The sequence below is a fragment of the Babylonia areolata genome, chromosome 10 (genome assembly GCF_041734735.1).
Source record: "Babylonia areolata isolate BAREFJ2019XMU chromosome 10, ASM4173473v1, whole genome shotgun sequence".
Lineage (NCBI taxonomy): Eukaryota > Metazoa > Mollusca > Gastropoda > Neogastropoda > Buccinidae > Babylonia > Babylonia areolata.
Window position 1 is genome coordinate 16,857,024 of NC_134885.1, and position 17,014 is coordinate 16,874,037.

General features: G+C 47.4%; 1 protein-coding gene across 1 annotated transcript in view; it reads right to left on the bottom strand.

The window, feature by feature from the left end:
- LOC143286832 (MAP kinase-activating death domain protein-like) overlaps window positions 1-17,014 on the bottom strand; it is a 296,616-nt gene that overhangs the window by 197,655 nt on the left and 81,947 nt on the right. The window contains exons 16-17 of the mRNA XM_076594655.1: window positions 14,983-15,017; window positions 3,032-3,146 (exon numbers count right to left, since the gene is read on the bottom strand). Coding sequence (XP_076450770.1) covers window positions 3,032-3,146; window positions 14,983-15,017 — 150 coding nt within the window. The remainder of the gene's footprint in view (window positions 1-3,031; window positions 3,147-14,982; window positions 15,018-17,014) is intronic.

The following is a 17,014-nucleotide window of genomic DNA, read 5'->3' on the forward strand; positions in this document are numbered from 1 at the left end:
CCGTAATCCAGTGTTATGGGCGTTGTGGACGAGGGGGTGACAAGTCCGTCGGCTTGCCGTGGGATGTGCATCCCCCTGTTGCTGAACGGCGGTCCAATCTCGCAAATAGCTCCTGCGAGAGGACCGACGTTCAGTTGTCAGTTGTTGTGTGTTGACGGATAAAGTGATAGACAAGATCGGCCCGAGCACTACCGAGAGGCAGGATCGAGTTATTAATACATTTAAAAATTATCTTTATATTCATTTTAAAAACTTTAAATACAAAACTCATTTACATATTTACTGATTTTTCAAGCACTGCGCACTCAATGTTGAAAAATGCATCAGACATACGTGGGGACTCTCTTTTTCTTCCCCACTTCAAGCGGGTAAAAGGCCTTGTCAGGCCTGCACGCCTTGATATTGATATATGATATGATATAAGAGGTACTCCAACATGGAAGTGCCAATATTAGTCTGGGTAACAGCAGAGATAGGCAATGGGGCAGAAGAATCCAACACTGCCGAAGTTCCAATGGGGCGTGCACGTACCTGCTCTGTGGGCGAGGGGCGGTGCAGGCGCAAGGTGCGGCACCGGAAGGCAGAGTGGTGCATAATTGCTGCAGCAAGTTAGCGATAAGTTGCTGATTGTTTGGTTGAGTAGCTTGCTGAGACACCATTAGTGGATGGGAAACAGCAGCACTCGGCGGTGTGGCAGATGGGGTCATCACCACATAGCTTGGTGGGACCGTGCACACACTCGCAGTGAAGGCGAGGAGCAGTGCCAGTGCAAGGGAAATAACTGCGGCGGTCACCGGCAAGGGTGCCGAAGCAGGGGTTGCCTCCCTTGGATCGGGTGATCCGGACAAGGAGGGGGGTGCACGCGTATGGGCAAGCGTGTCCCCTAGTGGTCCACCTTCCTCCCTACACCAGGGGAGGGCATCTCTACGCGCCTCGGTCGCCATTGGATCCGAGACGGTCGAGGCATGCCGCATGGGGGGTCGCGTGATCCGATGTCACGGCCGCCACCACGGACGCATCGCACATAGGGCCCAGTCTAACGTGCGGATCCAAAACAAGCTGCCTTTTTTTTTTTTCCCCCCCCCAAAGGGAATGTGGCACATTCCATTGGTGCAACTGTGGGTATGGGTAAAGAGATAGAGGAGATCAACTCGTACATTGCCGACTGGCAGGGCCGAGAAAACGCGGATCGTGTCGAGTGAGTTCGCAGATCGATAACAATGACATTAAAGGTAACACTGACCTGAGTGTGTGACCACAAACCTCTAGAAGTCACCAAAGGAGGTGTAGGAGGTGGCGGAGGTCTGGAGTCGACCGGAGGGAGCGGAGGAAGTGGAGAAGGCGGTGGGTTGGCGTTGTTTAGAGGGCCAGGAGTAGAGGGCCCAGAGTGTCAGCGAATCGATTGTGATCGCGCCTTAATTTTAGCACGATTCCCCAATCGAGCTACATAATTATGTGACCTGGTTGGAGACATAATTTGACAACAAACAAGAACGCCAGAGAATCGACAGACAGACAGAAAATACGAAAAAAAACTTAGCTGTATGAAGAGCACAGGAACAGGAGTCATGATGGCTGCCAGAAAAAGAGGGTGCTAGCCAGCGGGACAAAGGGGAGGTTACCTACTTCCGGGAGGTTATCGGCCGTAGTTTCGTTTTCTCCGCATAGGCGGATAGTAGTTTGCACAGGACAGGAATGTCAGACCCCTGCCGGAGTCTGCTCTAGTTGGGTCACGGTTAAGTATGTGTAATTAAAAGATATTTGGGAAGGCCGGCCAAAAGAGAGTTGCAGTAATCCAATCTTGAGAGAACCAGAGCACATAGAAGTGTCTTGGTTGCATCGACTGAGAGATAGTGGCGGATAGAACTGATTCTACGCAGTTCTAAATAGGCAACTTTACAGATATTCGAAATGTGCTGTTGGAAGGAAAGAGACTGGTCTAGGACTACACCAAGACTGTGAACAGAAAGAGAAAGTGAAACAGGTGTGCTACTGATCAGAACAGAGTCAGAAAAGGAAGAATGTTGACGAAACTTCTTTGGACAGGCTATCATAAATTGAGTCTTATCATCATATAGTTGCAGCTTATTGATAGTCATCCAGTCCTTTAGGCCAGCAATGCACACCTGTGTTTGAGTCACCAATGCATCAAATTCAGCTATGGAAGCCGACTGATAAAGTTGAGTGTCATCAGCAAAGCTCTCATGCGACATCGCATAATGGCTGATGACATCTGATACAGGAGCCACATACAGCACGAAAAGAGCAGGACACAGGACGGACCCCTGTGGGACACCATATTTTAAGGCAGACACTAGAGTATCTAACATTTACATACACTTTCTGTGTACGATCTGACAGGTAAGACGTGATCCATGCTAGTGCAGTGTCATGAATACCAAAGGAAGTTTCAAGTCTGTTCAAGAGGACAGAGTGGTCGATAGTGTCAAAAGCTGCTGACAAGTCTAAGAGAGCGAGAACACATATCTTATCCTCATCAAATCCAGAAAGCAAAACATTCACTATTCTAAGTAGGGCCATTTCGCAACTATGACCATGTCCATAAGCTGACTGGTGAGAATTAAGTAAACTATGTTGTTCCAGATGAGCTAAGAGCTGAGACAATGTGATCTTTTCCAGCAGTTTTGATAAAAATGACAGATATGACCAGCAGTATGGCCTTGAGATACAAGTGAGGCACTACTCGGGAGCACCTGCATGATGTGCATACTCTGCAAGCACAAACACTGTCCTGCATGTGGTACATACTTGTATGCATTGTGTTTGACTCCATATTATGCAAATACACTCTCAAACTTTACAGATGACCACCTACCTACCACAATAAAGTGCTAAATCAAAGCTCTGATATTTACTGACAATACATTAATATATTAATTCTCATGATGTACACCTCTTTCACTAGAATACTGATTATTTAAAAAAAATAAAATAAAAAACAACAACTAAAAGAACAGTTAAATGACACCACAAAAAGTTTACATGGCAATGGCCATTGAAGTGTAATGACCTGTTTGTAGAAGTACGAGGCTCAGCAGGTACAGCAGGTTTTGGCTGGTCTTTTTGTTTGTAGTTTGTTGCATGCTTTACAAGACCTGACTTTTCGACAAGAGCCTTTCTGGTGCCTGAAACATCATCATGTAAATTCACTGATTAGACATCACACTTTAAATCTCAATTCTTCTTCATGTATTTATTTAAAGTTATTTTTTTTCAAATTATTTTAGGTTAAACCAAAAAAACTATAACCATATTTTATGGATTATATGGTGTTACTTTTTCCCTTACTCCCATCCAAGCGCCTTATGTGCAGCTAAAATCTGTCTGAATGAAGTTGTGAATCTGATTCATATCCTACTGAGGTTAACGTTTGAACCCAGCAGTATCACATTCCGAAGGAAGGAAACCATAAATCAGATTATAAAGAACTAAAAAAATAATCCACTTTCAAATAACATCGAACGCACATCACAAAATGAGTCAAAGAAGCTGTCAAAAGTTTGATCATTGTTCCTGCAATATCACCCTGTGCAACAATGAGTTTCCCCATTCTTTCAAAAGAATTTACCAGGCATCACTGTATAAGGTCTGTTAGTCAACACTGGATTTTATCAACCTGGCAAAGAGTGTCCTTGAAAACAATCAAGATTGGATTCAAGAAGGCCGAGATCAACACAGCTGACAAGCCAGCAGATGATACAAATTAAGTGGTAAGTTCTGATGATGTCAGTGCATCGTCATCAAAAGTACCAAAGACAAAAACATGGTGGATACAACCATCAACTCATCGTTGCTTAAATTGTGCTCTGCGTTAAGTCAACCATTCTGATGAATCAGACTTTTCAAGATTTTCAGCAGATGACAGTGTTGTGTTAATGAGATGGGTCAAGCTTGCATTCATACCTTTAGCTCAATCATGGATGATGTCAGGAAAAGCACCAGGAGCGGATGGAATCCAGGCCGACATCTACAAGTACGGAGGCGAGGTGCTCACAGACAAGCTGACTGCCCTGTTTCAGTCTATCTGGGAGAGAGGGGAAGTCCCCCAGAATTTCAAAGATGTTTCAATTGTCCACATTTACAAATGGAAGGGAGACCAAACATCCTGTGATAACCACTGTGGATTCTCTCTCCTCTGCATCGCCAGCAAGATCTTCGCCCGCATCATACTGAACAGATTGGTTGACCATGTCTCCAACACAGTCATCCCTGAAGCACAGTGCAGCTTCCGCTCAGGCAAGGGAACATGTGACATGGTGTTTGCCATACCCCAGATGCAAGAAAAGTGCTGTGAGCAGAACAAGGAGCTCCACATGGTCTTTGTAGACCTGACTAAGGCCTTCGACATGGTGAACCGCCGTTGTCTGTGTGTCACAACCCGTAAGGGGTTGGCCATGAACCCCCGCCCCTTCCCAGACTAGCTAACGTCCCGACAACACAAACACAGAGACACAGAAAAGTTCAGCTCGTTTTACTATGGTCATGCAAACATACATAAATAAATGAACGCCACAAACCCAAGCATTACTCACACACACACACAAAAAATAACCTCTGTCTAACTACAGCACAATACAATTTTGCAGACAACTGCAGCGCCAGTTCTGCTAAAACACGCTGCCAGAGTTCATACACATGCTGACAGCCAAAGACGGACCACGCTGGTAGTTTGCTGGCTGAAGCTGGTCGGGGAAGAGGGACAGTGGGAAAGTGGGAGCGGGAACGGGAACGGGAGTGAGGGAGTTTCGGGGTGACACGTTAGAAGGGGGCCGAGGACCATTCCAGACTTGTCCCGGAGACCCGTCGAAGGCAGTGGCACGGAAGGGAGGGAAACAGGAAAACCTGTCACCAGGTAAATGGGCACACCGCTGCCCAGGGTGAAACACGACCCACACACACAGAAAGAAGGGGGTGACAACAAACACACCCCACTACCTCTGTAAGACGACACCCAACAGCTCCCTCGCTGGAACGGTGATCCGTCTCTTGACACAGCTTGGCATCAAAAGCCCAGAGAAATCTTTCTCTCCCCACCATATAGACTTCTGAACTCACTCAGAGTTCACAAACCATTCAGGAGAAGGGACATGACATACACATATCCTCAGATATGCACGTGTAAAAGCATGAAGGGGGACAGAGGGGGGTGAAGGAGAGGGATGGAAAGAGGGGGAGAAGGGAGAGAGAGAGAGGAGAGGGAGGGAGAGAAATGGGGAGAAGGGATGGAAAAGAGTTGCACATGAACACAAGCATAGCAACCGTCACGAGCCGTGACAACACCCCCCTTCTTAAAATCAAACCGCATGTTTGAATCTTTACCACATGTCGCGGCGAGTACATAACGAATTCTTTTTACAAGCCCAGGTGACAGGCCTTCCCGATTTTCCCATTTCCAAAAATAGCATGCCAAACCAGAGTCTTGTCCACCCTTGTAAATCAAAACAAATCACTGTCCCAGCACGAACCCTCAACATCTGCATTGAACAATATACATTTCAAAGTCAAGAAAACAGGAAAGGACAATGCAAAACATAAACTTTCGTGAGTGCACCCACACATAGCGCCTTTTTTGTTTAAATCATGTATATGTACACATAGCAATCACCCCAAAACAAAATGAAAATCACTGACAGAATCATAAAGACTTTACGTTTTAGTGGTGTGGACGTTTCACAACTGCTTCGGGAGATTGACATGGAATAACTTTACCCTGTGCCCAATGAGGACAGATTAGCAACCCAACCCGGCGTGTAAGAGTGTAAGGACCCTGCCACTCGCGTTCCAACCTATTCCGTCTGCAGGAACGAAGCAACACTCTGCTGCCCTGTGTGGAATCTCTACGCGTCTTCCCACGAGAGACTTTAGTTCTTCCTTCCGCCAGTGACTTCTGGCACTCCTCGCAAGACTGGACGTAACGTCGGATGTCGGCACACATACCTGGCCAATAAAAGCGAGGGAAAATTCTGGCCCTGGTACGTCCAAATGACCAGACACGGGGTCGTCATGCCCTAGACGCAAAACCGTAGACTGAAGGTCTTTAGGGATACAGAGCTGAGTGACTTCCCCGTACTGGTTCTGAAAACACCGAATGAGCACCCTTTGCTCACGGCGGTAAGTCACTTGCCCAGACCCTGCTTTCTGAACTGATTTACTCTCAGCAGACTCTCTTGCCTTCTGCAAGTCCGGGTCTTGGTCCTGCTGATTTGTGAGCTCCTCTCTGCTCATGAGTGAGTTAATAATATCTGAGGGAAGGGGAAGAACAGGCTGGAATCTCTTCTTGACTCGGGCTTTGGTCGCGACAGTACCTACGATCTTGGGATCGGCATAAACCGAACATTCGCAGTGGTGCCATCCACGTTCCATGCCGTGTTACCGATCAGAACATCCTCAACAGGTGCTTCTATCATGGCTACATGGAACTTTCCAACAATAAACGGTGACTCTAGGTCAACACGAGCTATTGGCAGCACGGACACACATCGGGACTCAGCCAAAACGACGCGAACCGTCGACCCCATAAAGGAATCAGGTGAGACCAAGCGACGGGCCACGACGATCATGTGTGCTCCAGTGTCACGTAGACCTCTGACTGTCTCCCCATTAACAACCACCTCACAACAGGGAGTGTATGTTTTGGAGGCACATGGGACGCACAAAGTAGGGGGTGGCGGAAGATACTCTTTTCTGGAAGGCAAGTGTGTGGCTACCATGGAGACTCGCTTCGGCGGAATACATTCCCTAGCAAAATGTCCGACGGTGCCACACTTGAAACAGGTTGGGGGCTTGGGGTTGTGGCTTCTTTGAGCACTTGGCTGTCCGGAGCCACTTCGCTTGGAGGATGTCTCCTGGTTAAGAACTGGCACAGAAACTATGTCCTGTTCTCTCTCCATTCGCTTGGAGGCCCTGAACTCGGCTTCGGCTGAGCGCCCTGCCTTTCTTGCACGAGCGACCTTAGCTGCGATTCGGGCCACGTCTTCAACACCCTGTGGTTCCTCCTTTCGGATTTCGGTCACCAGTTCTGGTGTTAAAATCGAAAAGAACTGTTCTTGTAGGAATAGATCCTTTATATCTTCCACCCGGTTTTCATCCCTTCCACTTGCCGTACACCAGCGAGAAAGACATGTCTTCAGGCGGTTTAGAAACTGTTCGAAATTTTCGTCAGCCAACTTCCGATAGACCGGAACTTCTTCCTGTAAGTATCGGCGTCCAAGAGGAAGACACGCAACAACGCGGTCTTCAGTGAGTCGTAACTTCCAATTTCGGACTCTGAAAGTCGTAGACAGGCGTCTCTTGCTCGGCCCTGAAGTAACGAAACCAGGCGGGCGGCCCAGGACTCTCGTTTCCACTTATTCAGGACAGCCACTCTCTCAAATGAGTGAGGAAAGAATCCAGGTCATCCTTACCATCGAAGGGTGTAAGGGGAAACTGCTGCACGGACCTGGCCTCTATCTCTTCTTGTTTGAGTTCTATCTTCCTCTCAATCTTTGCCTCTCTTCCTCCATCTGCCTTTCCCTGAATAATCTATCCTCCTCCCTTATACGTCTGGCTTCCTCTCTTCCTCCTCTCTGATACGTCTAGCCTCCTCTTTCTCTTCCTCTTTCATACGCCTAGCCTCCTCTTTCTCTTCCTCTTTAATACGCCTAGCCTCCTCTTTCCCTACTGCATCTACGATGAATCGAGCCAAGGCTTCGCCAGACAAACCCAGGTCAGAACCCAAAGTCCAGAATCTAGCATAGGGATCTTGGACGGAAGCTGCATCCAGCTGGGCCTCACCTTTACCTGCTGAAGTGAGCGAGCCAGGGAGCTGTTCACTTAACTGGTCCTTAACCCAGCCAGACAACTCAGCCCTTCCAAGAGTTCCAGGAGAAAAACTCTTGTCATCTCGTTCTGCAATTGGTGTCTTTGAGCCTGGTGTGGCAACATTGGCAGCCTGCCCTCCTAGTCGGCATTGTGAGGTTGATTGAGTTTATGGCTTACCTCAAACACGCATCCACTACACGACCAAACCTGACCAAACACAGAATCTTAACTAAACTCACAATCAAATATGAAGTTGTATACCATGAACCAACTAATAGGACAAACAGAACAAGGACACCCTCCCCACAGTACCCTCCTAACTAACTATAAGGTACCCCGCATCTCCACCATTGTCACAACCCGTAAGGGTTGGCCATGAACCCCCGCCCCTTCCCCAGACTAGCTAACGTCCCGACAACACAAACACGGAGACACAGAAAAAGTTCAGCTCGTTTTTACTATGGTCATGCAAACATACATAAATAAATGAACGCACAAAACCCCAAGCATTACTCACACACACACACAAAAATAACCTCTGTCAACTACAGCACAATACAATTTTTGCAGACAACTGCAGCGCAGTTCTGCTAAAACACGCTGCCAGTCGTTATACACATGCTGACAGCCAAAGACGGACCACGCTGGTAGTTTGCTGGCTGAAGCTGGTCGGGGAAAGGGGGGAAAAGTGGGAAAGTGGGAGGGGGAGGGAACGGGATGGGGTTTTTCGGGGGAATTAGAAGGGGGCGGGCCCCATTTCCAGATTTGTCCCGGAGACCGCGAAGGCGGGCAAGAAGGGGGGGAAAACGGGAAAAACCCCTTCAAAAGGTAAATGGGCACACGCCTGCCCCAGGGTTGAAACCGACCCACACCACAGAAAAGGGGTGACAAAAAAACCACCCACTACTCTGTAAGAGCACCCAAAGCCCCCTCGGGGGAAAGGGTGATCCGCTCTTGAAGTTGCATAAAACCCAGAGAAAACTTTCTCTCCCCACCAAAAGCTTCGAACCTCCAGATTTCCAAACCCCAAGGGAAGGGAATGACATCACTACCCCTCAATATGCCCGTGAAAAAAGCAAAAGGGGGACAAAGAGGGGGGGTGAAGGAAGGGTGGAAAGAGGGGGAGAAGGGAGAGAAAGAGAGAGAGGGAGGGAGAGAAAGGGGGGAGAAAGGGATAAAAAGATTTTGCACATGAACACAAGCCAGAAGCACGAGCCGTGCACGGGGAAGATCCTCCAAAGTTTGGCTGCCTGAGCTAACCAGTTGATTGTCACCCACATGGATGCAGGAAGAGTCAGGAAAAAATACGACATGTCAATTTCTGTTCCCGGGGTTTAAATGGAGGGGAAGCCAGGTGCGGGTCCTGTACCAACTATTCCCCTCCTCCTTTCTGCCAGGATTAAAACGCCCCTTCCCCAAGGGGACTGTGACCAGGATTCTACATTCAGTTTCACACAGAAAAACAAACTTTTTCCTTTTCGTCTTTTCCCCTAGGTCCAGGGGTGTTTGAGGCCTGTTGAGAGAGTTCCCTTCGTGATGACTCGCTTGCTGCCACAACCCATGAGGCATGCCGAAAATATGGACGGATCTCAACCTCCTGGGGTGCTTTGGACCCCATCCCCTCGCAAGACCGATTCCATGTAAAACGGGCACTCACGAATCCCAGTGGGTCCCCACCCCACCTTTTGCCAACAAGATCAATACAAAGAGATCAAGTCAGTCGACAAGTTTTGCAAAAAGGGCAGCACCCTATGCAGAAAACGGAAAAGCCTTTGATGCAGAAGTGAACGTTCAATCCCCTAAGGCAGCCCACCTTTTTGCAGATCGACACGGGCGTGGAAAAAACAAAGGCATCGGTCCGCACCAAAAATTTCAAAACCAAACGATTTTGTGCTGCCACCTTGTTGTATGCTGTAAACATGGAAATATCCCCCGTCAATTAACAACTCAAGCATTTTTTAAAGAGACGTACGAAAGACCCCACGGCATAAAGGGGCAAGACGGGTTAAACCTCCAGTCCAGACAGGACAGCTGCCCAATCAAAACCCTCTGTCCGTTCCGTTAAGCTGGACAGGACAGCTTTCCACAAAAGCAGCAGGCCCCAAAAAGTGCTTTTGTATGGCCAGCTGAAGGAAGGCCACCGTGAATTGGGAAGACCCGCAAGCGCTTCAAGGCCCCTTGAGAAAAACCCTCAAACCCTGTGAATGACAGGTTTTCTGGGAAAAACTGATGCCCTTACTGCTCTCGTTTTGAGGATGCTGTCTTTGGGAATTAAGATTTTTTTGAAAACAAGAAAACGTCCATTAAGGAGAAAGGGGAGCGAAGGAACGGGGTTTTTAATTTTGGAGACTTTTTCCCCTTGAACATTGGGAAGTTTTTATCTAGAATCCCCCTTTTTCCCCAAAGAGGAAAACCCGAAGAAAAGCTGCCGCCTCCATCGGTCCGGGGAACCCCAAGAAGATTTATAAATTCTTTTTATTGTATTTTTTTGTTTTGTATTGTGGTCGGGTAGGTCATTAGATCTGCTAGGGAAACCCTGAAACCCAGAAACCCTGTTCAGGGGGGGTTTCCCGAGATAAAACCGGACCCCCACCCCCCTTTATGGTGGGGGGTGGAGACCTTATGGGATAATAAAAGGGCGTCGGTAGGAGACCCACAGGCCATTGCCCCCAGGGTTGCTGCACAGCTTTGGGCCCCCGGGGTGTGTTCCCCATGATGGAAGTCGGACCCGGCAGAATTGCGGAAGAAAAACCTTCGGTTAACGGAGAGGAAGGGGGTTTTCAGCAAGCACTGTGGAGGCAAGAGCAAGAGAGACAGAAAGGATTCTTGGTCATCCAGACCCGGCTACCTCCGTCGTCTCGCTTAGTCTTCCCCGGGAAAAATTTGGGGGGCCCCGGACAAAGAGAGGGGGGGGGGGGGGGGGGGGGGGGGGGGGGGGACGTTGGGGGGGGGGGGGGGGGGGGGGGGGGGGGGGGGGGGGGGGGGGGGGGGGGGGGGGGGGGGGGGGGGCGCAACTCCTCTTTTTTTTAAAACAAATCATCGGCAAGTCTCGTCTAAAAAGATTTAAACCTTCTCTTTTCATCACCCCCGCCCTTGGCGGGGCCGGGAGAAAACAGGGGTGGGTCATGGGTCGAGCCCCAGACCTGCACGCAGGCGGCTCAGGGGGTGTTCTTTGGACGGGAGCAGCGATGGGCCCGGCAGCCTTTGGGAGAGCAGCCCTCTTTTGGGAATGCATGCTCACCCCCCTGGTTGGGGAAAAGGGTAGAAAAGGGCCCTAAAAATTGTGTCTATCCCCCTGGCCTTAGCGGCTGGGGGGCCCTACTCGGGTCGAACGAGAAAGAAAAAAAAAGAAAGGGATCATTCCTTCCTTTGGGTTGGAACAAAAGGGATTCCCCTGGACGAAAAAAGGGACAGCCCCCAAAGGGAAAAAAGCATGTTGCCCCGAATCCCCCTAAACTTGGGACATCGCGGGCTTGAGTGAAATCGCTTGCGGGGGAAGGCGACTTGTGAAGGGGGTTGGGTTTACATTTTTGGAGGGGACGAGGAAGGAAGAGCGCGTGGGTGGTGTTGGTTTTTGCGTAAAAAAGACTTGTCGAAAGTTTGGGGAAATCCAAAGGGAGTCAACGATGGGCTTAGACCATGAAACCCATGGTTTGGCCCAGAGCCCCTCCCCATTGTCATGCCTACCCCCAACCTGCCCAAACCCCGGTAAAGTGGGGCAAAGTTCTAGAGGCCTTCCCTTTGTCTTCCCCATCCTAAAGGACAAGCCATCTTTGGGGACTTAATGCTAGATTCGTTGACTAATCCCCGGGGATGGAGTGTTTGGAAACCGGTGTGGCCACTGCAACCCAAATGGATTGTTTTGTTCGACATGTGAAGGCACGAACGTGAAAAACCAACCGTTTTTTTTCCCTCCCCCCCCTAACAGGGTCTGGATGCACCCCGCTCGAAGTTTTGGCATCTCATCGATTATGTAGTCAGGAAAAGGGTGGGAAAGATGTAGTGTAAAAGCCCCATGTGCGGCCGAGTTTTTGGAAGCCCACGTTTGTCTCGAAGCGAATTTCGAATCACCCAAAGAGAGGGCCCCCCAAAGGCCGAAGGATCCCAAAAAGGTCAAAGTAAACTGAAAAACATCACCCTAAACGTCCTTTTTGGAGTGGGAATGTTGGAATCGCCTCTTGAACAACAGAAGTGGAGTTGACTGGAGGGCCCCGCGTGAGCTGTCTTTTTGTAAGTTCAGAGACCCCGGGGCCCCTGATCGAAAGCACAAAGTGGTTTTGAAAACTGGATGAAATAAACAGTTTGGATGAGAAAACCCCGTCTGCATCAAGCCCCTAAAACCCAAAATCCCCCATCAAAAAAGGGTGCTTAAAAACCCTCCCCGGGTGTTAGAAAAATTCGCCCCAGAGGAAAAAAGGCTGAGGACAAAATGATGAGATCCAGGGGTATGCTACAGGCACGATATGAAGGGTTTTTATGAGCCTTAAAAAAAGTCTACGGCCCCCCAATCCCCCAGGATCACCCCCCCCTCAGGGATGGGAATATTTTCCCAGAAGGAGAAATTCCGAAAGATGGGTGACCTTAAAGTGATTAAATCGCCTTCCCCTAAATGTGAACCCTGACCGTCTCCCCCAAACCCCCCCCAACGAAGCACTGGGATCCCCAACATTCTTTAACCCCGAAAGCAATGTCTGTTCCAGTGGCAAAGCCTGGGTCATCCATACCGCGGGGCTAAAAAATGGGGCCGTGTGATGGAAGTTCATAGCTTATCCTCTTGGGAAAAGAAGAGCCCCCCGGATTTCAAAGATGCATCTATCATTCACTTGTACAAACAAAAGGGGGAACCCCCAAGTGTGGAAAAATCGGGGGGGATTTCTTGTCTCCATCGCAGGAAGTATTGCCAGGATCCACTAAACGTCACAGCACCCTTACCAAAGGGCTTTGTGAGAGCCAAAGTGGATTCCGGGAAAGAGCGCGGAACCAAACAGGGTTTTTCAAAAGGGAGTGCAAAGGGGAAAAGAGGAGCAAAAAGTGATTTTCTCCACCTGTCGACCTCAAAGGCCTTTGACACCTGAGAAGGGGGCTGTGGAAGATCAGGGGAAATACGGATGCCCCCGGAAATTTATTTCCTGGTCAGCCAAATTCCCTGAAGGCTCGGTCGGTCCCGGACAATGGGAAAAATCTGTCCTTTTGTGTACAAATGGGGTCACGCAAAGGGGGGCCTGGCTCCCCCGGTTTAGCTATTTCCTGCAAAGCTTACGACCTTTAGAATGGCGTGTTGGAATCGGCCCAAAGTCCCAAAGATGGCAAGCTGTTTTAACCCCAGAAGGCTTAGCAAAAAGAAAGGTCATGACAGCTCCAGGACTTTTGTTTTCTGATGACTGTGCCTCAAACATGGGTTGAACTGATGAACTCGCGTCGACAAATTTTCCCCCGCCGCAGGAATTCGGCCTTACCTACAGAGGAAAAATGAAGTTTCCATCCCACCCCCGGGAAAACCCTACGTTTACCCCAACATCACAGTCAAAGGTAAAAAGGGTCGTGCGGTTTGGGGCGGTTCCAACCCGGCGACATGTCACAAATGGACCCTCGACGATGAAGTGAATGTAGGATTGCAAGGCAAGTGAATTTTTTTAGATCAGTGCAAAAGTTGGAAAAAGAGGGGATTAGTTTGGGACCCAACCCAAAGGTCTACGAAGGGATTTCCCCCCATACTGTACGGGGCGAAACTTGGGAAGTGTACCAAAAAAATGCTAAAGAGTGAACCCCTTCCAACAACATGTAGGAAGCTACTGAACATCAAGTGGGACAGGGAAGAACGGAAATGTTGCAAAAGCCCCCCTTCCCCCCATCTTCCCCTCCGAGCGTCCCGCTTCGCTGGGTGGACCGTGGCGGCACCCGACCATGGCTCCCAAAGGTCTTTTATGGATGCACAAGGGGGAAGGGGAAAACACGGAGGTCAGAATAAGCGCTTAGAGTATCTGAAAGTCTTCTGAAAACGTTTGATTCAACCCGATCCTGGAGGAATCGCAGTGGCCGTAACAAATGGCGGTTTTGGCCAAAAGGCGCAAATTGTGCGAGGCCCCCAGGACTGCTGCGTGTTAAAAAGAGGCAGGCCAAAAGTCACGGGCAAACAGCTCCCTGACAAAAATAGCCTTTCTTTTTCTGCCCCAATGTCAGCGAAATTTGTCGAATTGGACTATTCAGCCATCTGCGCCTCACGTTAATCTGGCATCCCTTCCCCCACCCCCCCCCCACCCTCCCCCCTCCCCCTCTGGATGCAAAGAGGCATCCGATCTCGATGGACAAAACCACCCATTTTTTGTATTCTCTTTTTTCAAACAGATTTCCTTTTGTGAAAATTGGGGGCTCTCCCCCGGAAGAGTGTGTCACTACACTACAGCACCACCCTTTTTTTTTTGTATTTTTTCCTGCGTGCAGTTTTATTTGTTTTTCCTATCGAAGTTGATTTTTCTATAGAATATTGCCAGGAACAACCCTTTTGTTGCCGTCGCTTCTTTTCCGTGCGCTAAGTGCATGCTGCCCACGGGACCTTGTTTTATTTTCTCATCCAAATCACTAGCATCCAGACCACCACTCTAGGTCTAGGGGAGAGCGGAGAAAATATCGGTGGCTGAGTTGGGAGTTTTGATTCGAACCAGCGCGCCTCAGATTCTCTTGCTTCTAGGCGGATGCATTACCTCTAGGCCATCACTCCACTAAATCTTGATCTTGTCTCAAGGAACAAAGTTTGTTTTGATTACTTGAATGTTCATCTTTTTCGCTTTTGATCTTTTTTTGCTTTTATTTAACATTTTTCGTGCACCTTATAATGTGATTGTTTTCAAATGGTTTTGTTTTTAAATGCAGGGGGTGTGCCTAATAATACAAACACCTTGTAGTCCATAAAATATGGTGATCTCTTCCTGCTGGTTTTTTTTTTTTTTCATTAAAAAAAGTGTTTCCTTCTGCCTTGCTTTATACAGATACACAAAATGTTCACATTGTTATCGCTTCTTTTGATTCACCTGAAAAAAACAACAACAACAACAACAATGGAGTATTTCTAAATAGCCATTGAAAACTGATGATTTTCAACATTACTCACAAATTACAATGGAGATCACAACAAAGTACAGTGATAAAAAAAACAGGGCTCACCAAGTGGAGTGAAAGGTTTGCTGGAGGCTTCTGAACTGGAGGAACAGAGGAGGCGCGTTCTTGGAACCTGATGGGCAGATAATTAACAGCATGTCTATTCATCAATATGACAAATTTTTCACAGAAACTTAACTGAGTTCTATCGTCACTCCGAATGTAATGACTTGAATGTAGGATGTGAGAGGGTCTAAATAAAAAAATAAAAAAAGTGTACTGTAGCTTGGAGGGAGGAGGGGGTGGAGGGGGATAGCAGGACTCACTAATGTTTCATTATTCTGCAGGGGTTAATATTAACTTTCTAAAAATGGCATATAAACACAAAAAGAAAGATCAGTGTTTCCTTTAAGCCTAAAATCTGGTACAAAACAAAAAACATTTTCTGCTCATAATGGAGGTCAATCTTTGGTACTTCAGCTTTAGATGCCAGATCTAAATAACATCCATCATCTGCAAACCATCAGGGGTATAACAAATCATCTGCTGACGCAATTTAAGAAAAAAAGTCAAATGTTGTGGTTTGTTGCATACAGTGATGAATGGTCCCAGTGGCTAGACAGGGACAGAGATTGTGCATGTGTGCGTATGTCCGTGTCAGTATGGGGTAGGGGCGTCTGCGTACGTGCATATTTTTAATCATTTTTAATTCAAAACATGCTAGATCTCATCAAATGACTCAGAACTGACTCTCAGGCGGATCTAATACATAATTTTTGACACAAGAGTTGGTTCCAACAGCACAGAACAGATCAGAAACATGCCTTTCATTATTGGGAAGAATGAGAAGAGTGTGGCAGTAGTTTTTGTGTGTTTTTATGTGTCAAATACATCAGCAGTAGTGTGGGCTACAGCCATTGTCAGTGACATCATAACTAAGTCTGATCCCCTTCCTCTTCACCCATTTTTTCCCCGGATTTGCAGATATTCAGGAATGGCCTCTGGGGCTTTTCTGCAGCAGTCACGCCCAACTGACAAAGGGTGCCCTTTTAAATTACTTTTTAATGAAATGGAAAAGCACATTTACACGTATCCGTGAAGCTGTCACATCCCTGAAAATGACTTAGTAAAATGGCTGACCTTAAGAAAAGTGCCTTCAATGATGAAAATAATTTTCTTGACCCCTGCACTGTTGATTCTAGGATTAAATTAAAAAAAAAGTGCATGTGAAAAAAGCAACTGGTCCTGATAAAACCAGTGTAGGACTTTTGAACACATGTGCCCACAGTTATGTGGTGTTTTCAGCAGCCTCTTCAGCTGGTCTTTAAATGATTGCTGAGTTCCTACTCCATGGAAGAAATCAATTATATCACCCTGTCCCCCAAAACAAAAGACCTGTCTCCCTGAACAACTATAGCCCCATTACCCTTACCCTCTATTATGATAAAGTGCTTTTAATGCATCAGCCTCAAATACATTCTGCCATACACTGTTCCACATAATGATCAACATCAGTTTGCATACAGAACCAGTCAAAGTACCGCTGATGCTACACTCACTGTCCTTCACCATGCATACACCCATCTTGAAAAATCAATTTTGTTTATTCGTATTTTGTTCATAGATTTTTTTTCTGCCTTCAATACCAAACAACCAGCTTCTTTCCCTCAATGTTAGTCCCAAGCTTGTTCTATGGATCATGATGTCTGTTTTCATCAAGCTCCTTCCTCTTTCAAAACAACTTCAAATGGCACTCTCCAAGGAACGGTTCTGTCACCTGTCCTGTTCACATTATACACCAATGACTGGACTGGTACAGGAACAACATCCTTGATTAAATATTCTGATGATACTGCCCTTGAAGATCCAACTCTGACACTATGTATTTTGAACAAGTTGGGGGGGTTTTCTTTGAGGTGCAAGGGCAACAACTTAGACTTACATGTTTAAAAAAAACATGACAGAAATGTTTATTGATTTCAGGAAAAGCCTGTCCTATGTCCTTCATCTCTTTATCAATGGCAAAAAGTCAAAAGAGTTAGTGAATACAAATATTTAGGAACAATAACTGATGAAAAACTATGTTTTACACCCAAAA